General features: G+C 48.4%; 1 protein-coding gene across 1 annotated transcript; it reads left to right on the top strand.

Moving 5' to 3' along the window:
- The first annotated feature begins 1,737 nt into the window (after positions 1-1,737).
- LOC103901300 lies at positions 1,738-11,158 on the top strand. The gene is made up of 5 exons (XM_009282161.2): positions 1,738-1,750; positions 2,127-2,313; positions 6,649-6,839; positions 10,005-10,124; positions 10,947-11,158. The coding sequence occupies exons 1-5, from the start codon at positions 1,738-1,740 to the stop codon at positions 11,156-11,158; spliced, it is 723 nt and encodes a 240-aa protein (XP_009280436.2).
- The last annotated feature ends 8,112 nt before the right edge of the window (positions 11,159-19,270 follow it).

Below are 19,270 nucleotides of genomic sequence, written 5' to 3'. Positions count from 1 at the left end.
GCATTGCTGCCAACGTGGGACATGAAGCAGTAGCTGGAGGGACAGGCTTCCTGATACAGCTGTCAGTCCTGCCAGTCAAAGGCACCGCTGATGATATTGAAGTGTTGACAAAGTGATGTCAACCACTTCAACGTTCAGTCGCAGACTCAGTTACAGTCCCTGGTTTTGACAAAGTTAAGTGATATCTTAAGTTAATGGAGAGAAGTCCATTTCCTTTCTCCTGTCCTCTGCACAACCAAAACCTAGTTGATAAAGAGGGAAAAACTCCCTGCTAATGGGAGGGATGTTCCAGCCCCTGTAACTGGTCAATCTTTGCATGTTGTCCACTCCTGCACTACTGCAGAAGGTTGTTCAGAGATTGTCAGTGCCATCAGCTGATCAAAGTGTGGACCAAGACATCAGAGACTCCCAACCAAGAGCAGCCCCCATGAATACTCCCAGCACCCTTCAGCCTTGTCTCTAAAGCATCCAACTTTCAGATGGAAAATCACACGGTCACAAGATCCTCTCACATGTTAGAGCACGCACTTATGGGTTACAAGGCAAACACTTTCACATATGGTTTGCAGCAGCTATCACCAGGACAGAAAGGGGAATCACAACATAACGATGAATGCAAGAGGCTTTCATTTGAGGACACATCCAGGCTATGTCTACTGTGGTCTTTAAAGGGGCCAGGATCCATCCTCTGATCCTAACGACAACTGTCACAGCTCATGCCTGCATAACTGAACTTTCTTATCCCTCCAACCAGAATGTCCTCATTGGAAACATCCTTGGCCCACGCTATGCTTCAGAGTGTGCCTGGGCATTGCCTGGGACACATCCAGTGGGTTCAGGCCATAACAGGGCCAGGCACCCTGCCAAATGCTACACATCCTAGGTAGTCCTCAAGTCCACAGTAGGACTGATACAGGTTAAAGGACCCCTGCAACGCCTGACTTGTGGATATCGATCCCTCTGGGGTACAGTCCAGAACCATGTGTTGGACATTTTGCATGTCTTCTGCAAATGCTTGGGGGACCTACGTTCCCAGGGCTGACCAAACACAGCTGGCGAGGTGATGTCTGAAGGGATTGTCCTCAACCCTGCTGCTGGAAGAAGAGGAACCTGCAGATGTAGAGTCCATGTCCCTGGACTCCCCTTTTTTCTCTCAAAGCACTGAACAGAGCTCACTTTTTTTTCTAAAAATATAGCGGGTGTGGAGGATTTCCTCCCATCTACAGAAGTGCACCTACTTTTTATCCTAGAGGTTAGTGTGCTTAGGCCAGAATTTGGGAGATGTGAATACAATTTCCTTCTCCGCTTGGAGAGGTTCAATTTCCCATCTCAAATCTTCAGACAGGGTGTTGTCGTGGTTTAATCTCAGTCAACAACTAAGCACCATGCAGCCACTCGCTCACTCCCCCCCACCCAGTGGGATGGGGGAGAGAACTGGAAGAGCACAAGTGAGAAAAAACTCGTGGGTTGAGACAAAAAACAGCTTAACAATTGAAATAAAATGATAATAATAATAATATGATAATAACAATAATACACAAAGCAAGTGATGCACAGCACAACTGCTCACCACCCGCCAACCGATGCCCAGCCAGTCCCCGAGCAGTGGCCCCCCTGGCCAGTAATACACAGAGCAAGTGATGCACAGTGCAATTGCTCACCACCCGCCGACCGATGCCCAGCCAGTCCCCGAGCAGTGGCCCCCCTGGCCAGCTCTCCCCAGTTTATGCACCGAGCATGACGTCCCATGGTATGGAATGTCCCTTTGGTCAGTTTGGCTGTGCCCCCCCCCAGCCTCTTGTTCACCTCCAGCCCTCTCAGTCGGCAGAGCACGGAAAACCAAAAAGTCCTTGGCTAGTGCAAGCATTACCCAGCAACAACTAAAACATCGGTGCGTTATCAACTTTGTTCTCATCCTAAATCCAAAACACTGTACCAGCTACTAGGAAGGAAATTAACTCTATCCCTGCCGAAACCAGGACAGGTGTACAAACTACCAAAATGAAGCACAGGCATGGGAAGAAAGGGGTAAGAGCTCTTTACAAATTAACTGAGTCATTGCTGGGACTCTGGATTTCTCTTTGATACTCCCTTACGTGAAGACACGTGTGTTTTGTATCAAACAGCCCCTGGAAGACCTAAAGAGCTCCTAGTGGAAGGGTGCTCACTGAGTCGTGCTCACACTTTCACCCTTCTCCAGCCCAATGAAACCTGCATTCCTTTCTGCCCGGTGGCAGAGTTTCATCAGGAGGGTGGAGAGAAACTCCACCCGAACAAGCCTACAGTCTTGTTATTAGCGCACACCCGTGAGAGGTGGGAGCTTCGATTAACTGAACACATCATCAAGCATCACTGCAGCCATGAGCAGGGACAGCATGTTTTCCTGCTACTGAGTCACAGACACAGATGATAGAACCCACAGACACAGTCATCCAAATGGTCCCCAGCTAAAACCTACCCTCCCTGAATCACAGGAGCTGAACTCAAGTTGGCTCAATACACTGATCAGTAGTCTCTCTATTTTCCAATACTGCAGCCATCACCATGATATCTGGAAACCTGATAGCAGACTCCATCCTACGAAGCAGCTCCCAAGAAAGACATTGAAAGGGCAACGAGGCTGGTGAGGGGTCTGGAGAACAGACCCTCTTATGAGGAGCGGCTGAGGGAACTGGGGTTGTTCAGCCTGGAGAAAAGGAGGCTGAGGGGAGACCTCATCGCTCTCTACAACTCCCTGAAAGGAGGTTGTAGCGAGGTGGGTGTCGGTCTCTTCTCCCAAGTGACAAGCGATAGGACGAGAGGAAATGGCCTCAAGTTGCGCCAGGGGAGGTTGAGATTGGATGTGAGGAAAAATGTCTTTACTGAAAGAGTGGTGAAACATTGGAACAGGCTGCCCAGGGAAGTGGTTGAGTCCCCATCCCTGGAAGTATTTAAAAGACGTGTAGATGAGGCTCTTAGGGACATGGTTTAGTGGGCATGGGGGTGTTGGGTTGACGGTTGGACTCGATGATCTTAGAGGTCTTTTCCAACCTTAATGATTCTATGATTCTATGAAATCAGTTTGACTGATGCCACGGCTACAATGCCACGGCCACAGTGTCAAACACAGTTGTTTCATGCTCATCTCATGACAGAAGGATCCATTCTGCTTATATCTGGGGCTGGAGTGGCTGTTGCTGCAAGACATCTAGTTCTGGCTTGGGCAATGCAGGAGAGAAGGTGGTAAAACAGAGGTGGTTCAGAGAAGGACCACTGGAAGGATTAAAGCCCTGGAGGACAGACCTTCCAGAGAAGGAGTCAAAAAGCCCACCAAAGCCTATCAAAGGGATATCTTAGACAAAATGCATCTCCATCAGGGAGAAGAAAATTGCAACAGTGAGCAATTAAGTTTAGTAGAGGGGTGTAACGACAGCCACTGGCTTTAGGAGCTGTATAAATCAGAGCAGAAATATTTTACACAGGGGTTATTTTACGTGTGGCTGATAACCGACCGCTGGAACAGCTTATCAAAGCTCGGTGTACGCTCCCTGTCACAGGACATCTCTACAAAATTTGGTTCCTTTTTCTTTCAAACGAGAATTAACTGTTATGGAAGTTAGATCAGATAGTTATAAAGCACATGGTGGCCGCCTTGCCTGTGAACGCTGAATTTATGTCATCTGCCTTTCCTTGCATATGTGATAAGCAGAGAGAGAGATTGTATCTACCTAGATTACCTTATAAATAAGGACAGTCTCACAGGGACAGGCTGGTAGTGGTTTTGGATTGATACCACTGAAAATTCAGAGATGTTTTTGGCACAGAAGCCTTTCTCCCTATATACCACGCCTCATTGATAGTCTCAGATCTTCAGACCTGAAATGACATTTCAACTGGAGTCCCTTATGGCTCCTGTCAGTCAGTGTTCAAAACCTTGCTCAGGGTTTATTCCGCCACTGACAAAGACAGATGGGAATTTAGGTCCTCCTGAGTCCTACAAGCTGTCTAAGTCTATCCTAACTGCTGTATCAAACCACTTCTTTCACATATTTATCAAGCTCCATCTTAAAGCAGGTGGGATTTCTACCCTGCCTTTGCTTTTAGAAGGGACCCAATTTTTCCTAGCGTTTAAAACCCTGCCTCTGATTTCCAGTCTAATTTAACTCATGCTACTCTTAACTCAGCTCTGGTCCAGTGTGACATTTTAGCTTAAGGAGTTTTTCTTTCTATAGCTCTGTTTTCGATTCTTTCAATGTATTTCTGGGGAAAAAAATCGTATCTCCACTCAGCCTCTGTTCTGCCAAATTAAAAGGGGCCAGTGTTTTCCAGCGTCATCTTTTTGGGTGGATTCTGTTCTCCCAGTCTTCCCATTAGTTTCCATCTGCATTTTTTTTTCCATCAGGAGCCCATTTTTTCTTGACAGGGGCAATGAAATTCCAGGTGAGAAGCCACGAGGGCTTCCCTAATCACCCTGCTAACAGCCTCCCTTACACCCCAACACACAATTTGACATCACCTGAGTCTGTTTGTGTTTGGCTTTGGGGTTTTTTTTTCAGGGCTTTATCTCACCAGAGGCTCCTAGCTATCTTTAGATCAACTAATACCTGTAGGTCTTCCCTTTCCTCCGCATTTTTACTGGCGTGTTCCTAACTTCTCTCTCCCTGAAGTCTGGCACTCCTGCACACTTAGTCAGTCTTCAGGAGCTTTAACAACCCCAGCTCTGGTGGTTTCCCGATGCTCTGCCTTACGGCCAGATCTCAAACCTTTTTAAGCCATTAGACAGAGTTAAGTGGCTTTGCACTGGCCAGAGGCAAACTATCCTACCGTGCTGATGCATCTCATGTCCAGACACCGCAGTGATGGACAGCCTCCACCAAGTTGGACAGACTCATTTAGTTTCCTATTTATATCACTATTCCTTCAACCACCCTGATTTATTCCAAGGCTTTCTCGGTATGCGATGCCTTTCAAGCACGGGCACACCACTACAACATGCCTGTGTGGACATCTCCGGTTCTGCAAGCTACACACAGTCAGCCTTTTAATGATGTGAACATTGGAATGCCAATCCCGCTGTGCTTACCTATTGAGGCATAACCACCTTGAATGCTGAAAGCACTGGATCTTTTCCAGTTTCATGGCTGTTAGTTAAGATATTGCTCAAATGTGCCTTGAACTGCCCAGTTACAAGAAAGGATCTGGATGTAACCAGGTGTGGTGGCTTTCACAGAGCAGAGTCTTTCCTATATACCCAGGGAGGTATGTTTGCGCTGTTTTTCTTTACGTACCTGGTCTCTGACAGCACAGCAAGATAAAATAAAGATAAATGGTGGCTTTCACCCTAACAGCCAAGCGAGCATTAAGGTGCATGTCTTTCCCTCCCTTTCCCACGGCACAGTACTGATCCCGCTGCCGCAGCTCAGTCAGCTTTGTGTCATCCGTGACTGTGGAAATTTTCATTAGCAATGCTTCTCAAGCTACTGAGAACCCTTTAGGGAGCAGCACTTTCCCAAAAAGCCCCGTTCTTAATCTGGGAGAAAGGACAGGCTGCTGAGAATGGTAGCAATGCCCACGTGCATCACCGCAACAAGCCTGTGACAAGCAAAGTCATTAAATCAGCTTGTGTACTCACCTTGTCTCCATCCCTGAACTCTCCGAGTGCTTCACAGTGATTCACAAACTTTTCTTCTTTGGCTTATTCAGCTGTTTTACGGGAAATTGCATAATGTTTGGTGTTTTCCACCCTGGATGAAAACAAAAACAACAAAAAGTCTATCAACTTTTCCTATGAAATATAAAATGCCATTGGTTCAGTCAAAAGGGAGGAGCAAAGCATTTCTCCCTAACTGCAAGCTTTTTAAGCTCTTTCCACAAATATTGTATAAGATACAAAAATTTATTATGTTGGAAAGGGTTGCCTTGAAATGCATAAAGTGACATTTTCTATCAGGAAGGTAATGCAGTGGGAAAATTGATCCATTTCTCCATGTTGGGTTTATTTCCCAGCTTCAGAATAAAATTTGGTAAATAGTTGACAGCTTTACAAAAGAAGGCACAGCGCCCTGCTCTGCCAGCATGACCTGGGACCATGAAACAAAATGACACATCCAAATCCCAGGCTTGGAAGCACCATCTCCCATGCTCACCTCCACTGGCCTTTCAATGACTCCCCATGCCCAGCAGCTCAGCACCAGGGCTCAGTTAATAACTAAGCCCCTGGGAGCCAGAAACCAGGCTTGCTTTTGCACTGGATTTGGGAAAATAGACATGCTCTGGGAAAATCCAGCCACGCCAGCTTCCCGCCTGCCGGTGTGGAGAGCAGTAGGCATGAAAACATGGCACAGGTTTTGGTGAGGCTGAGCCAACGCGAGTGAAAGCCCAGCCTGCTGCCACCTGCACCTTGACTGCTGTTGCCCAATGCAACATGCATGACACAACCCAGCTCTCGGCTCGCAGAGCCAGACTTGAAGGAATAAACATAACTTGTCACATTCCCCATCCAAGTACCAGCATGGGGCCACCCCTTGCAGCGCAAGCTGTGTTTTTCCTTTTCCATGGGACCAGCCCCAGGACATAAACCTGAAGAAGAGATGATGTATGGCAGGAGTCTGCTCACTGCGGTGATGTCACCTCCTCGGGGAACTTGTTCCTCTACAAATCCCAATCCAGACTGGAGCTGAGCTCTCCCCTGATCACCCCGAGGCAATCCGCCCACAGGATCAACAGGAGGTGGAGGGCGGGAAAACATATAAAGCTCCCTGGGAGCAGCTCTTTTTTACTGTCCCAGCTGCACGGATCTGCTCTCAGCATGAAGACTCTTCTGGTTGGGCTCCTACTTGGTCTGGCATACGTGGAATTGGGTAAGACCGCTGCATTCCCGACACTGCAGGGACCCCCTTGGGAAATGCCTGGGAGGGGAGGGGAAAGGCATCAGTGCAGAAAGACCTGGTAATCCCCAGGTAGGGGAAATAACACCTTCATGTATTTAAGAAGGTCAACGGAGAGAGTGAATGGGGAAAGGGGATATGCATTCTTGGTGGGGAGAGCCTTGACACCTGACGGAGAGCAACGCACATCGTTCAGGCACATAGGTGGTCGCCTGTCACCTGACCCTGCTCACACCGTACCCGGGGACGGGGGGGACCGACACGCTGCTTTATAAGACTAAGGTGTAACTGACAGCCACACGGTACAGGGCAGTACAAGCATGGGCAAGAACCTGAACCGACAGCCTCTGCTTAAGCTGCCAACCTGTCCCCGCAGGGATGGGATGTGGTGTGTTCATCCTGAGCTCCTGCCATCCCTAAAACTTCCTGGCTGCCTGCTGGAAGCACTGAAAACCAGAGGGCGAGGCTTCAGTGTAGATATGAGTGAGAGTATGAGAAATAACTCCAAGGACTTTGGAAAGGTTCATTAAACCACCAGCTCCAGGGTTTTCACTTATTTCTAGAGACTAGGAGATAGGTGGAGATTGGAAATTCCCCTGGGTCTGTTTGGGTTTGGTCTCTGATGAGTCTGGATCTTGGGCAAGCTGGCAGCACGGTCTGGTCATCGCTGTGTTCTTACTCCATCTATTTGTAACCCACTTGGCCTGGAACAGAGTCATCCTTGGGGTGACACCAACCCAGTGGGTTTTAACCTCCAGCCCATGGGTCCCAGAGATCCTCAGGCTGCTTTTATGAGATTCTGAAAGATCTCTGAGGAAAGGCAGCCCGGGCAGGGGTCGAACATCTCCATCTGGAGGCACGTCTACATGGAGATCATTCAGAGGGTTGCAAGTGGAAGAAGGCTGAAAGGCATACACCTTGCAATTCTTATGCATGGAAGTGTGTTGGGTCTCTTCTTCAGGCTGCATTTTTTTTAATCCCCCTACCCTCATTCCTCCTTCCACCTGTCTCTAAAGCAAACCCAACTGCTGGCTGAAGGACATGCTTTGGATCAAACCCACCCCAGGGCTGAACCAGGACAGGTGCAGTTACTTCTATACAGCTACTGCAGTTTTTTACATTTCAGTACCTGCTGGTTCGTTGTTTTTTTTTTTTTTTCATTCTTTCAAGATATTTCACAGGTGGCATATTATGTATTTCTTCTCCTCCTTCTGGGCCTAGTCCTGTCCTGGATTTAATGGGGCTGCTGAGGAACCGACAGAGCAGGTCTCCACCCACAGGTCTCGAAGCGTTTTGTGGAAACAGAGAGGCATGACCACCCTTTGCTTTATAGTTGAGATGGAGGCAGAAATGGCTTTTCTGGGAAGATCCAGTGGGAGGCAGCTGGTCTAGGCACAGCTCTTGCAGCTCAGGAATATGTCTGTGATTCAAAATATACCACTCATTTTCCAGAGGTTTGAAATCAAGGGGTAGAAGGTGCTGTTGGACAGTGATGAACGGTGAATTATTGGCCTCAGATCAGGGCACAGCACTGTCCTCTGTGTTCAGCTCTTCTCTTTTGCTCTGGTCCTTATAGTTTTGGGCTTTCCTCTTCCACTGCAGCCTTCCTACAATACCAGTATCCTCTGAGTGCCCCACCCAGAGTCAGTGAAAGATAAGGGGCTGATGGTTTACTTCCTTAAACTTACTTTTAACTGGAAGTAACTTCCCCAGAGCCCATGGTACTGCCCTGCTCACCCATCAAAACGATGAGGTTTAGAAACCAGCTCAACCCGAAGGTTGCAGATCAGTTCCTCAGATGCTTTAAACTAGCACTGCTCCATCCATACATAAGCCAGTCCTACACACACACACAATCGTCCCTATGCTTGCAAGGTTGACAACGTTGTTTTTTCTCTCTCACTATAAAACATATAAAACAGCCTCTCATGGGTCATTTGGAAGGGATCTACTGAGGTCCTCAGCTCGGATAAATAGGGATGGCTCCACCTGTTTACAAAGGATATGGCCACAAGAACACCACCACTGCTCACGTTAAAAAGCCCTTCCTACCTCTGCAGAGAGGACAAAGAAAGCTTTTGCATCGTGTAAGCTCTATTGCACAGCTGAATTTTCCAAAGGAGGTGCTAAGAGAAGTAGATGCCCTGAAAATTCTTTCTAGAGTCACATTTTTTAAGCAACTGCCTTCAAAAATGTTTATCCTTATCACAAAGTCCCAGAAGCTTCTAACGGCAGATGCTGCAGAACTGTAACAAGAAAACATTGTCCCTCTGCAATTTTACCAGTAGATGGCAGCGGACACATTTGGGTGGTTCTTCAGCTGCCGTGCTGGTGGAAGGCAGGTAGGCTAGAAAGTATCAAACCAGGCTGGTTTCTGTCATCAAGCCACAGCAGCATGACTCCAAAAAATATGTACAGTTGGTATCTGCCGGCTGTGGACAGACAGGTCTCGTACCGAGACTTTTGAGCAACTGCTGTGATCAATGCTTGCATATGTAAAGGTATCCCTGCGTCAGCAGGCAGCCAGCAAGAGCTTAGTAGCATCATCTCTTTTAAAATCAGCAGTAGCCCCTGATGAAAGTGTTTTTTAGGCCACATTCAGCCCTTAGGATCTCTGGTACAGCTCTGACATTTAAATTCTGCTCTAAGTTACTAAGGTCTGCAGAAATCCCTCTAAACAAGCACGAAGGAGCTGTCACTGTGGGTGGAGGGACGGGGGAAGTGCCAGTCTTTCGGTGCTGGTGAATGTTACTCTCAACAGAAGGAGCTATTTTGCTCTCTGTTACAGCATCTCTTACGGAGGATGCAAAGATCCTATCAAACCTGCTCAGGCAATAGGTCTCTCTAGATCCCTGCTTTTTTGGGGGGCTGCTGAGCCCCCAAGGTAGTGATCATGCTCAGTTCCCGCAACACCATCCTTGTCCTTTGGTGCTGGGGTTTGGTCTTTCCCCCTTGACATATCCAGGCTTTGCCACTTTCTCCAGCTGTGTTTAATTTCTGTGCTCACTGTGTCTTGGACAAGGGGGGGATGAAGCACTGACTGTCACATAGTCCCCACCACAGCGCAGAGAAGCTGCAGACTTGCTGTCTGTCTTTGCTGCTGCGACCACCTCAGACCCATTCTGTTCCCCTCTGCAGCCCAGTCCTTACGATGTTACACATGCAAGGAACCAACGGACATTGCTAAGTGCAGAACAGCCACCCTGTGCCCCCCAAAAGCCAACGTGTGCACAACAACGCTGCACTCCGTAGACTCAGGTAAGTTTCTTTGCTTGCTGTGAGTGCTCGAGAGGAGAGATGCATCCTTCGTGGGCCAAATTACCTCATGAACTTAGAATCATAGAATCATAGAATCACAGAATCACACAATGGTTTGGGTTGGAAAGGACCTTTGAAGGTCATCTAGTCCAACCCCCCTGCCGTGGGCAGGGACATCTTCAACTAGATCAGGTTGCTCAGAGCCCCGTCCAACCTGACCTGGAATGTTTCCAGGGATGGGGCATCCACCACCTCTCTGGGCAACCTGGGCCAGTGTTTCACCACCCTCATCTTAAAAAACTTCTTCCTTAGATCTAATTTGAATCTACCCTCTTTTAGTTTGAAACCATTACCCCTTGTCCTATCGCTGCAGGCCCTATTAAAAAGTCTGTCCCCGTCTTTCTTAGAAGCCCCCTTTAAGTATTGAAATGCTGCAAGAAGGTCTTCCCGGAACTTTCTCTTCTCCAGGCTGAACAACCCCAACTCTCTCAGCCTGTCCTTATAGGAGAGGTGTTCCAGCCCCCTGATCATCTTTTTGATCCTCCTTTGGACCCGCTCCACCTGGTCCATGTCTTTCCTGTACTGAGGACTCCAGAGCGGAGTAGAGGAGCAGAATTACCTCCCTCGACCTGCTGGCCACACTTCCCTCGCCCCCTCCTAGTCCCAGCTTGGATTATCCTTCACTTTTAAAGTTTTAAACACTTTACTTTTAATTCCCCTCCATTGCACAAAGTCAGTGTTTCTTGATGCCAGCTGTCACCTTCCTTTACCATTTCTTTCTCTGTCTTATTCTTCTCCCTCTCTCCAACCTGCCTGTTTCAGGTTACCCATTTTTTGGCAACATCACTGTGACCAGAAGCTGTGAGGAGGAATGCCACTCCTATAACGGGATAGGGACGACCAGGCCCAAGTCATGCTGCTACACTGACCTCTGCACCGATGACACCAGGAGTGTCAGTGGGGTGGGAAGCAACTCTGCAGCGCTGGGTCTGATGACCATGGTTGTTGGCACGCTCCTCCAGTGCACTCTGTAATGCCATAAGTGCCCATGCTCCAGCCAAAACATCCCCACTCCTCTCTCTCTGCCAAGCTGCCTCGTGAACCCTTAGATGCCTTGGGAATAACCTTCTTCGCTGATGTGTGGCTTCACCCATCTTCAATGCTGTGAATTGAAGTGGATTCAAGCCAAGAGTTTGGGCACCTGGACCTAAAACCCTCAAATTTCCAGTTTCCAGCTGCTAAGCAGATGTTCCTCACCTTCAGCTGCTTCTGGCCTCCAGGACCCACCTTTCCCCCTACAGCTTTCCTCTGTGGGGAGCAGTAGTGGGTGAAGCGCTGCAGCTCTGCGCGGAAGGAGGGCCTGGGCAGTGGCATCAAGGCTGGTGCTCTGGGGTCACCCTCAGCAAGAGCAGGGGCTGTATGCACACTGGACGTGGACAATGCTTTTTTCCCAGGTCTCCTCAAGCTCCCACGCAACCTGTGTCTCTGGGCCTCTATTATATTCCTGTGCACAACCCCAAAAAAATCCTGCAACCCTCCACCAGGAGCTCGGTTTATTTTCTTTCCATTTTTGGTGCCGTCTCTTGAGTCAGAGCAGCAGATGGATGTTGGTCCCCTCTCACTACCTGCTCAGCAGAGTGTGGTTTGCAATTGCAGAGCGCTGGCACTTAGCTCTGTCTAGAATAAGCTACGGAATGAATTCAGAAGGGCTCAGCCTTCATGCATTGAGATGGAACGTATTTCTGGAAAACTCAAAACATGTCCTGGACTAACAGGCTGGGGCGGGTTAGACCTGCAAAAGAAAATTTGTGAGTTTGGCTAGCCAAAACCTCCTTCATCAGCCCTTTGCCTGAGCTTGGGTTGCAATCAGAGCTCCTGGATTTCCCTTCCCAGATGTTTTACAGACCATTTCAAGCAACTTCTTCTGTTACCCTGCCCTCCCCTGTCCCTTCACAGCAGGGACAGCAGGAAAAGAAAAGTAATGATTATCCCAGATCCTCAACTCTGGGAAAAGTAAATGGCTCCACTCACGCCGGTTAACAGCACTACTGGGTCCCAGCTGGGGATTTGCTCCATCCTCCCTTGGAGCAGCTGTAAGATTGATTTTGATGCCCTGTCTGCTGTAAAACCAGACGGAGTGGAAGCGGATATAGATGAACCAGGCGTGCCCAGCTCGCAGCCCTCTCTGGTCGGGGAGAGCTGGGGAACTTGCCATTTGCTCTGTTCCTACTGCCAGGGCTGGTCCAGGGGACAACCTGCAAGAGCAAGGGCAGAGTGGAGCATGGGTACATCCCACGCACCATCCTTGTGCGTTCATGCCATCCCTGCCGCCTCCTCTGTGGCAAAGTCCATTTTTACTCTGTTTTCATAAGACAGCAGCCAGGAAACTAAAGGAATAAGCAGGGAGACTCTTTTTTTTTCATTGCACAGAGGTAATTGTTTCTCAAGGTCTGTCTCAGTACCATTTGCAAGAAAACTTTGACAAGGCATTGCATTCCTTGGCAGAGGGCCTCGTGCAAGCCTGGGGCTTGGGAGGCTGATGAGCCCTTTTTTTTCTGGAGGTGAAATGCTCCTTGCTTCACTAAAACAGCCACAGCTTCCCCGAGACACCCTTCCAATGCTGACGTCTACGGGGGGGGAAATGCCATTGAGAGGATAATGATTGGGAGCTACTCAAATACTGATATTACACCCACCTTTGCAGACACAGAGCACCAGCTTCTGCTTCTACTCGTCTATTCTGTTTCCCTGCTTCAAAAACAGTCTGATGTGTCAGGCCAGAAGCAAACCACCATCACTGCCATCCTTAGTTCATATCGCTTTTTCCATCCTGGGTTCAAGCTCTGGAGTAAGTCACTGTCCCCAGTGGCCTTTCCACGCTGGCTGCAGGGTCCCGTGCTGTGCTAACGTGGGCTGAACTTTCCTCCATCTATTGCACGTACAAATGGGGCAGGGTCTGGATACAGAGGGACTGGGAGGGTGAGGGTTCCCTTCTGGGTGAGAATCTAGCAAATAAAGTTGGATCCTCCAGTTTTCAGTCTGCAGCATCTTTCTTGGGCGCTCAGCCTTCACCCAGGAAGGGAGCGTGGGGCAGCACGGGCTGCAAGGAGGGCATGTCTCTGGCTGGTTTTCTGCAGCTCCCCAACTGCCCTGTGCCAGAGAGGAGAAAAGCTACAGAAGGGGACAAGCAAGGGAATGCAAAAATACTCCTTAGAAGAGCTAGGTTTAAGGCTATCCCCATTGGAAGAGGAGGGGGAGAAGGGTCAAGTACTGTCCAGCGGTTACAGGAGGCTCATCTGGGGCATGCACAGAGAGAACTGGGGGTTTTCTCAGTGCAGCTTCTCTTGCAGCAGGCAACGAGAAAGCGGCTGAGCTCAGCACAGCAAGGCAAGCAGGCGGCTGGGAGCAACCATTCGGGGTCCGCTCCGTGCTGCAAAGATGCTGCGGGTGGGGACTACTGCCCTCCTTGTGTCACTGGTGCTGGCTGTGAGCATCCTGTATCACACTGCGCTGCAGCTCTCCTGTCACCTGGGACTTGCCTGTTAATGTGGCTCCATCACCAGAGCAGCGAGCTTCTACTGTAGCCAAAAGAGAGTCAAAGGCAGGGTTTAGCTTCAAAGCACTTGTAATATGTTCCTAGATTAGGCAAGGTAAAAAACCCTTCACACAGAGCGTCAGGAGTACAAAATGTCCTTTTGCATTAATATTCATCTGTTCACACCGTGTTAGCCGTAAGCCACGGGCTGAATAGTCGTCACTGGGAGCCCTTGCAAAGTTCGGTTTGCTGCTGCTTTGGTTATTGCTTTTATTTATTCTTGCTATTTGGTCCCTAGGAGTTAAACCCAGCAAGCACCACTGCCCCAGCAAATGCAGGACACTGCCAGGGGATTCAAAGGAGTAGGCAGACTTTTGCGTCACTGGGTCGAGTGGACATACGGAGGGAGAAGTTTAAATATAGGCTGAATAAAATAGAACAGAGAGAGATGTGTGTCCAAAGGGCCATAAAAAGATTTGCAGCCTCTCAGCCCTGCACGATGAGGCTTCGCAGTAGGCGGCATCCAGCACTGCTGTTGCTATGTTGGAGGGGTTTACCTGCCCCTCTGGGGGCTTGTTCTTCCCAGCGATCATTCTGTGCATGTCCAGAGACTTTAATTCCAGAATTGAAGGCACTCCTCGGTGCCTTATGCTTTATCTGGCCAAGAAGTTGCCTTTTCCATCACCTTCTAGCCCTTCGGCAAATGTGGGGCAGCCCTACAGATGTGCAGCCCTACAGATGTGCAGCCCTGATCTGCATCACCTGCTTTCAGTTGCAAATCTCCAAATGCTTTCATCCATCTAGAAATTAAGGAGTAAAGCACGACAGAGACTGAACTTCCAGGGAGGGGTTCGCAGTCCCACATTGGTGAGGATATTCAAACTGGTATACCCTGTTAAGTCCCACCTCCAGCCAACCATCAGGGCAATACGTCTGCCTTGCGTGGCCTTTCCTCGTGGGCTCCACGATTCTTGAAGGTGGAGTGGATATTTCAAAGGATAGTTCCTCTTCTGGAAACACAGTGCACAACCAGCCTTGGCTTGGGCTGGATCAGGATCCAGGTTCAATCCTGCTGCTTTGACTTGGGCAAGATTCCCACAAAGGCATCACTGGTGCTGTGGGAGAGCAAAGCTGCAAACAACGTGATTAATACTTAGAGGACCGGGGTTTCCAGCAGGGATCATTTGCAGTTGCTTTCCACCAGTTGCAGCAGGACACTGGTCACATCATGCATAGCCCTGAGTGGTGGTAATTATCATGGCGTGTCCTGGTTGCAGGCTGGCTCAAGCTGCAAGGTGGGAAAAACCAGGAGCTGTTTTGCTGCTTTATTTTTTTTAATTATATATATTTGGTCGTCTTTGGGAGGGAGAGGGTGAAAAAAAACCCATACAGCCCTCCTGGAAGGTGCATTAATCCATGTAGGCATGAAAGAAAAGAGAGGACACTAGGGCAGACATTACTGCAAAACTCTAAGAGAAGAAAAAAGAAGGGGATATTTTTGTGGTCCCGACATTTAATGTAAAACAGAGCTCTGATGTAATCAAATACAGAAAGAACTTGTAGTTCTTGCTAAAAATACCTATCTAGAATATAAATACACATTATCATGTAGCTGCAAGGCTTATGGAGATATCTGCTACAGTCTTATATTTACAGATAGGGATTTAAATGTTTAATACTGCACATTCAAAAGAAAGTCAGTTCATCTGAAGTAGTTATTAATTATAGAATGCGCTTGGCAGGACTGAAGTGCAGCAGGAGTGCTATCATTTTCAATATCACTCCCAAATTATTTCTCATCTAAAACCTATCATGTGCACTTTTTTTTTTCTTCTTAAAATAGATCTGGTTTTCCATATTAGGCAGTTGTCCTGGTTTCGGATGGGATAGAGTTAATTTTCTTCCTAGTAGCTGGTACAGTGCTGCGTTTCGGATTTAGCATGAGAATAACACATTAGCATGTGTGATAACGCATTGATGTTCTAGCTGTTGCTAAGCAGTGTTTATACTAAGTCAAGGACTTTTCAGCTTCCCGTGCTCTGCCAGCAAAGAGGTGCACAAGAAGCTGGGAGGGGGCACAGCCAGGACAGCTGTCCCAAACTGGCCAAAGGAATATTCCATACCATACGGCGTCATGCTCAGTACAGAAACTGGGGGGAGTTGGCCGGGGGGGCAGCGATCATTTTTTCATTACAATTTGTTGTTGTTGTTATTTTATTTCAATTATTACACTGTTCTTTTCTCAACCCGCAAGTTTTCTTGCTTTTGCCCTTCCGATTCTCTCCCCCATCCCACCAGGGGCGGGGAGGGTGAGCGAGCGGCTGCGTGGTGCTTGGTTGCCAGCTGGGGTTAAACCACGACAGCAGTGTATGGCTTGGAACGGCTGTCTCTGACATGCCAGCACATCCTCCCTTAGATGCCTTCATCGCTCTCCTGCACAACTCTCACATCCCTAACTCCAGGGGAACATAAATCTGAAGCCTTTTTATCCAGTACAGCTCCAGGTCTGAGAACAAGACAAATCACTTAAAAATGAGGTAAAAGGGAACTTTTGGGTTTCTGAAGCGGATATGTTGAGGGGGCAAGAAGCCAAGCACAGCATCACAGTTGGTATCTCAATTTAGCAAAGTCATTTAGGGCCACTTGAACTCGAGAGGGATGCTCAGAGTATTGTAAAAGGATGGGGCAGATGGCCTGGGTGTGCATTAACTGCCTTCCCGACATGCCTTCATCCCCATTCCCTGGGCCTCCAGTCTGCAGTTTGCCATGAGGTTTTAAAAAACACAAGGTGTGTCAATTAATCATTCTGTGCCCTATCTGAGGCTGGTCTGGATCCTGATCCCCTTCCCCAGTCAGCCCCTATTGCACAGATGGGGATTGTCAAGTAGCTCCAGGCACGGTCCTGCAACACATCCTTAGTGCTGACTGAGCTTTAAGTTTCTGAATACACTTGATAAATGTGGGTAAGGACATTGTGCCTTGAGGTGAACCAATTTTGCACTAGTCCTTCATGGGCATGTTGCTGAAATCCATGCCAATCCACAATGTTAACGGCAACCGAAAGCCGTAGCAGATGAAATCCATGGGTCGGAGTCCCAAAAATCTAACCCAGTCATCTGAACAAAAACACTACGTGCTCCCTTTGGCCAGCAGGTCTCTGAATACAAGGCATGAATATATTTTTCATGTCTTCAGGCCACTCCTTCCCATTGCAAGGGCAATTTGATGTGCCCTCAGTCACATCAACGATGGCACACCAGCACTGAAGCATTGTCCAACTCTTATTTTAGTACGCAGCCTTGCCTTGGACTCACCAGTGTTTTGAGCAGTAGAGCTCAATCCTGCCTTGTTGTCAGCTGTGGTTGGGACTGACATGAACATCCCTTCATCTCCTTGCAAAAGAAATTGCTTTTGCCTAATAATCTGGGAATGAGATACAAAAGACTGCCTGGAAAAGGAGATGGAGTGATGTCAAGGTGCTCATGTTGGTGCATTTGCTTCTGTAGTACCTTTGGACCTGCGAGGAGCAGGGCAAGGAGCACCCCGATGCTTGGGAGAAGTTTTGCACCTTCTTTGAGCACTGCTGCTATGCACGCACCTTTGCTGCTCGGCTGGTTCCTCAGACGAGGCACAAACGCAGGCTGAGGCACAACGTTTTTCCACTTGCCTATGTGAAATCCCGGGGGCGGGTGGCACTTTGCCAGTCGAAACTCTCCTCCAGGCAGTGGCAGGATTTCAGAGGGTGGCTGTGAGGCCACAGTGGTGGGAGATGCTTGCAGAGGGATGTGCCACCACTCCCAGCAAGGAGCACCAACCCGCAGTGGGCAGTGGGCTTCAGGTTCCCAGTGGCACCAGGACGCGCTCACCATGAGCTGATGTGAGTGGCAGAACAGCAAAGCCTCATTAACAATGTGCTTTGATGTAGCTCTTCATCATGGATCCTCTGAAGCCTTAAAAAGGGCTGGTCTGTCTTCAGTCCCAGTGAAGGCTTCAGTAGAGTCTCTTCCATCTGAATATTTGTTTTCCTGAAACCCACAGGGACTTCACAAACTTGCCGTGCAATGAATTCAAACCAGCAGCTGTATGTTGTCACCTGCACACGCACAAATCCACGATCAGATGAGCCATGTCCTTATAAAGCTGGGCTAAAAACATGCCAGAATTTGTTTTTAATCTTTCCTGGCTGCTGCCCATCTCCTGGCTCTGGGGAGAGAGGACACAGGGGAAGAGGTGTTTTTAGTGTGAAGACAACTGTCGCTGTGTTTGGGGATGACATCCAAAACTGAAAGAGAAACAAACACCCAGGAGATAGTGACAGACTCTGACGCACCTACAGCAGAGGAGGAAAGCCATCCTGGTGAGGAGGGGAGAGTTAATAGCAAGACATCTGACTTCCACCCCAGAAAAGAAGGGATTTTAAACAAACCACTATAGGCCACCAGCCATGGCCAGCTTGGGAAAGGGATCTAGTTTATCTTTGCCTTTGGGAATGCAACTAGGAGGTGGTGGTTTTTTTACCTGCTGATGTCCTGAAATCACGATAGGGTTTTCTGCAAGCTCACTTTTGCTGTGCCAGCTCTGTGCAAAGATCTCACAGGCCAGTTGGGGTTCCTCATGCGTAGGAAGCAAGTCTAGGTGTCTCAAGGGGCTTTTACTGCTAACCTCAAGGAGCACATCTAAAGGGTCTCCTAAGCTCGTAAGACTCAACCCATACCCTCACTTCTTCTTACCACTCCTTTAAAGAAAAAAATTAGTCTGAAGTATATGCATGTTTGTGGCGCTGCTGGCAGGAGGTTGTTCCAGACCCCCACTGCTGTGATGGTCAGAAACCACAGTTGTAATAAAGTATTGTTCTTTCTTCTCCCTGCTCTGAGGTAGTATTTCTACGGGCAGTTGGTCCTGCCTGAGATGTTTTGTTCGGCTAAACAAGTCAGCCTGTTCTGATCTGCTCCTGGAAGATCAGCTCTACAAGCACAATAATTTTCATTATTTGTGACTGTGTCATCTTCAAGCCATGGTTACCTTGGGCAATCCAAGCTATGTGCAAGATCTCATGAGCTAGAAGGCCATCACAAAAAGGATCCTTAGAGGATCTGTTGTCTCAGTGGTCTCCAGGGTCACGGTTGGGTTGGATAAAGGAGCTGAGAGGTGTTTTATTCAGGCAGTCTCTGAACTACAATATTGCCCCTTTATGAAGGCAGTTCATGAATCCTTATCCAATGGAAAAACACAGATGAGAGTCTCACTGGAGTCCTCTTGTTGTGCCGGTTCTCCTGAACGGGGCAGGGAAAGCAAGTGTTTTTCATCAAATGAAAAATGGGGATGAGCAGGCATTTCCGTCACTTCATCAGAGCACATGTGTGCCCACAGCACCTCCCCTCCATTGGCAGCGCGAGGATGCATGCACAGGGCTGAGCTTCAGCTTTCAGGGTCCCTCATCAAAATCCTCTCAAACTCCTTAGAAAAAGGTTGGCAGACATGCAACATTTTTTCACATGTAATAAAATGCAGTTGCTGACAGGCTGCTGCTTCAACAAGCCACGAGGTCTGTGGGAAAGAAATATCAAGTGTGTGCAGTCAAGCACTAACTTTCTGATCGGGGACAATCATT

Source organism: Aptenodytes forsteri, unplaced genomic scaffold (genome assembly GCF_000699145.1).
Source record: "Aptenodytes forsteri isolate BGI_AS27 unplaced genomic scaffold, ASM69914v1 Scaffold260, whole genome shotgun sequence".
Lineage (NCBI taxonomy): Eukaryota > Metazoa > Chordata > Aves > Sphenisciformes > Spheniscidae > Aptenodytes > Aptenodytes forsteri.
Note: the sequence above shows the minus strand (reverse complement) of the source record. Positions and strands in the feature narration are given on the sequence as shown.

Coding starts and splice junctions, on each gene's coding strand:
- LOC103901300 (XM_009282161.2), top strand. Junction 2,314..6,648: donor TTAGCGCACACCCGTGAGAG/GTGGGAGCTTCG, acceptor ATCCCAATCCAG/ACTGGAGCTGAGCTCTCCCC. Junction 6,840..10,004: donor TCTGGCATACGTGGAATTGG/GTAAGACCGCTG, acceptor TCCCCTCTGCAG/CCCAGTCCTTACGATGTTAC.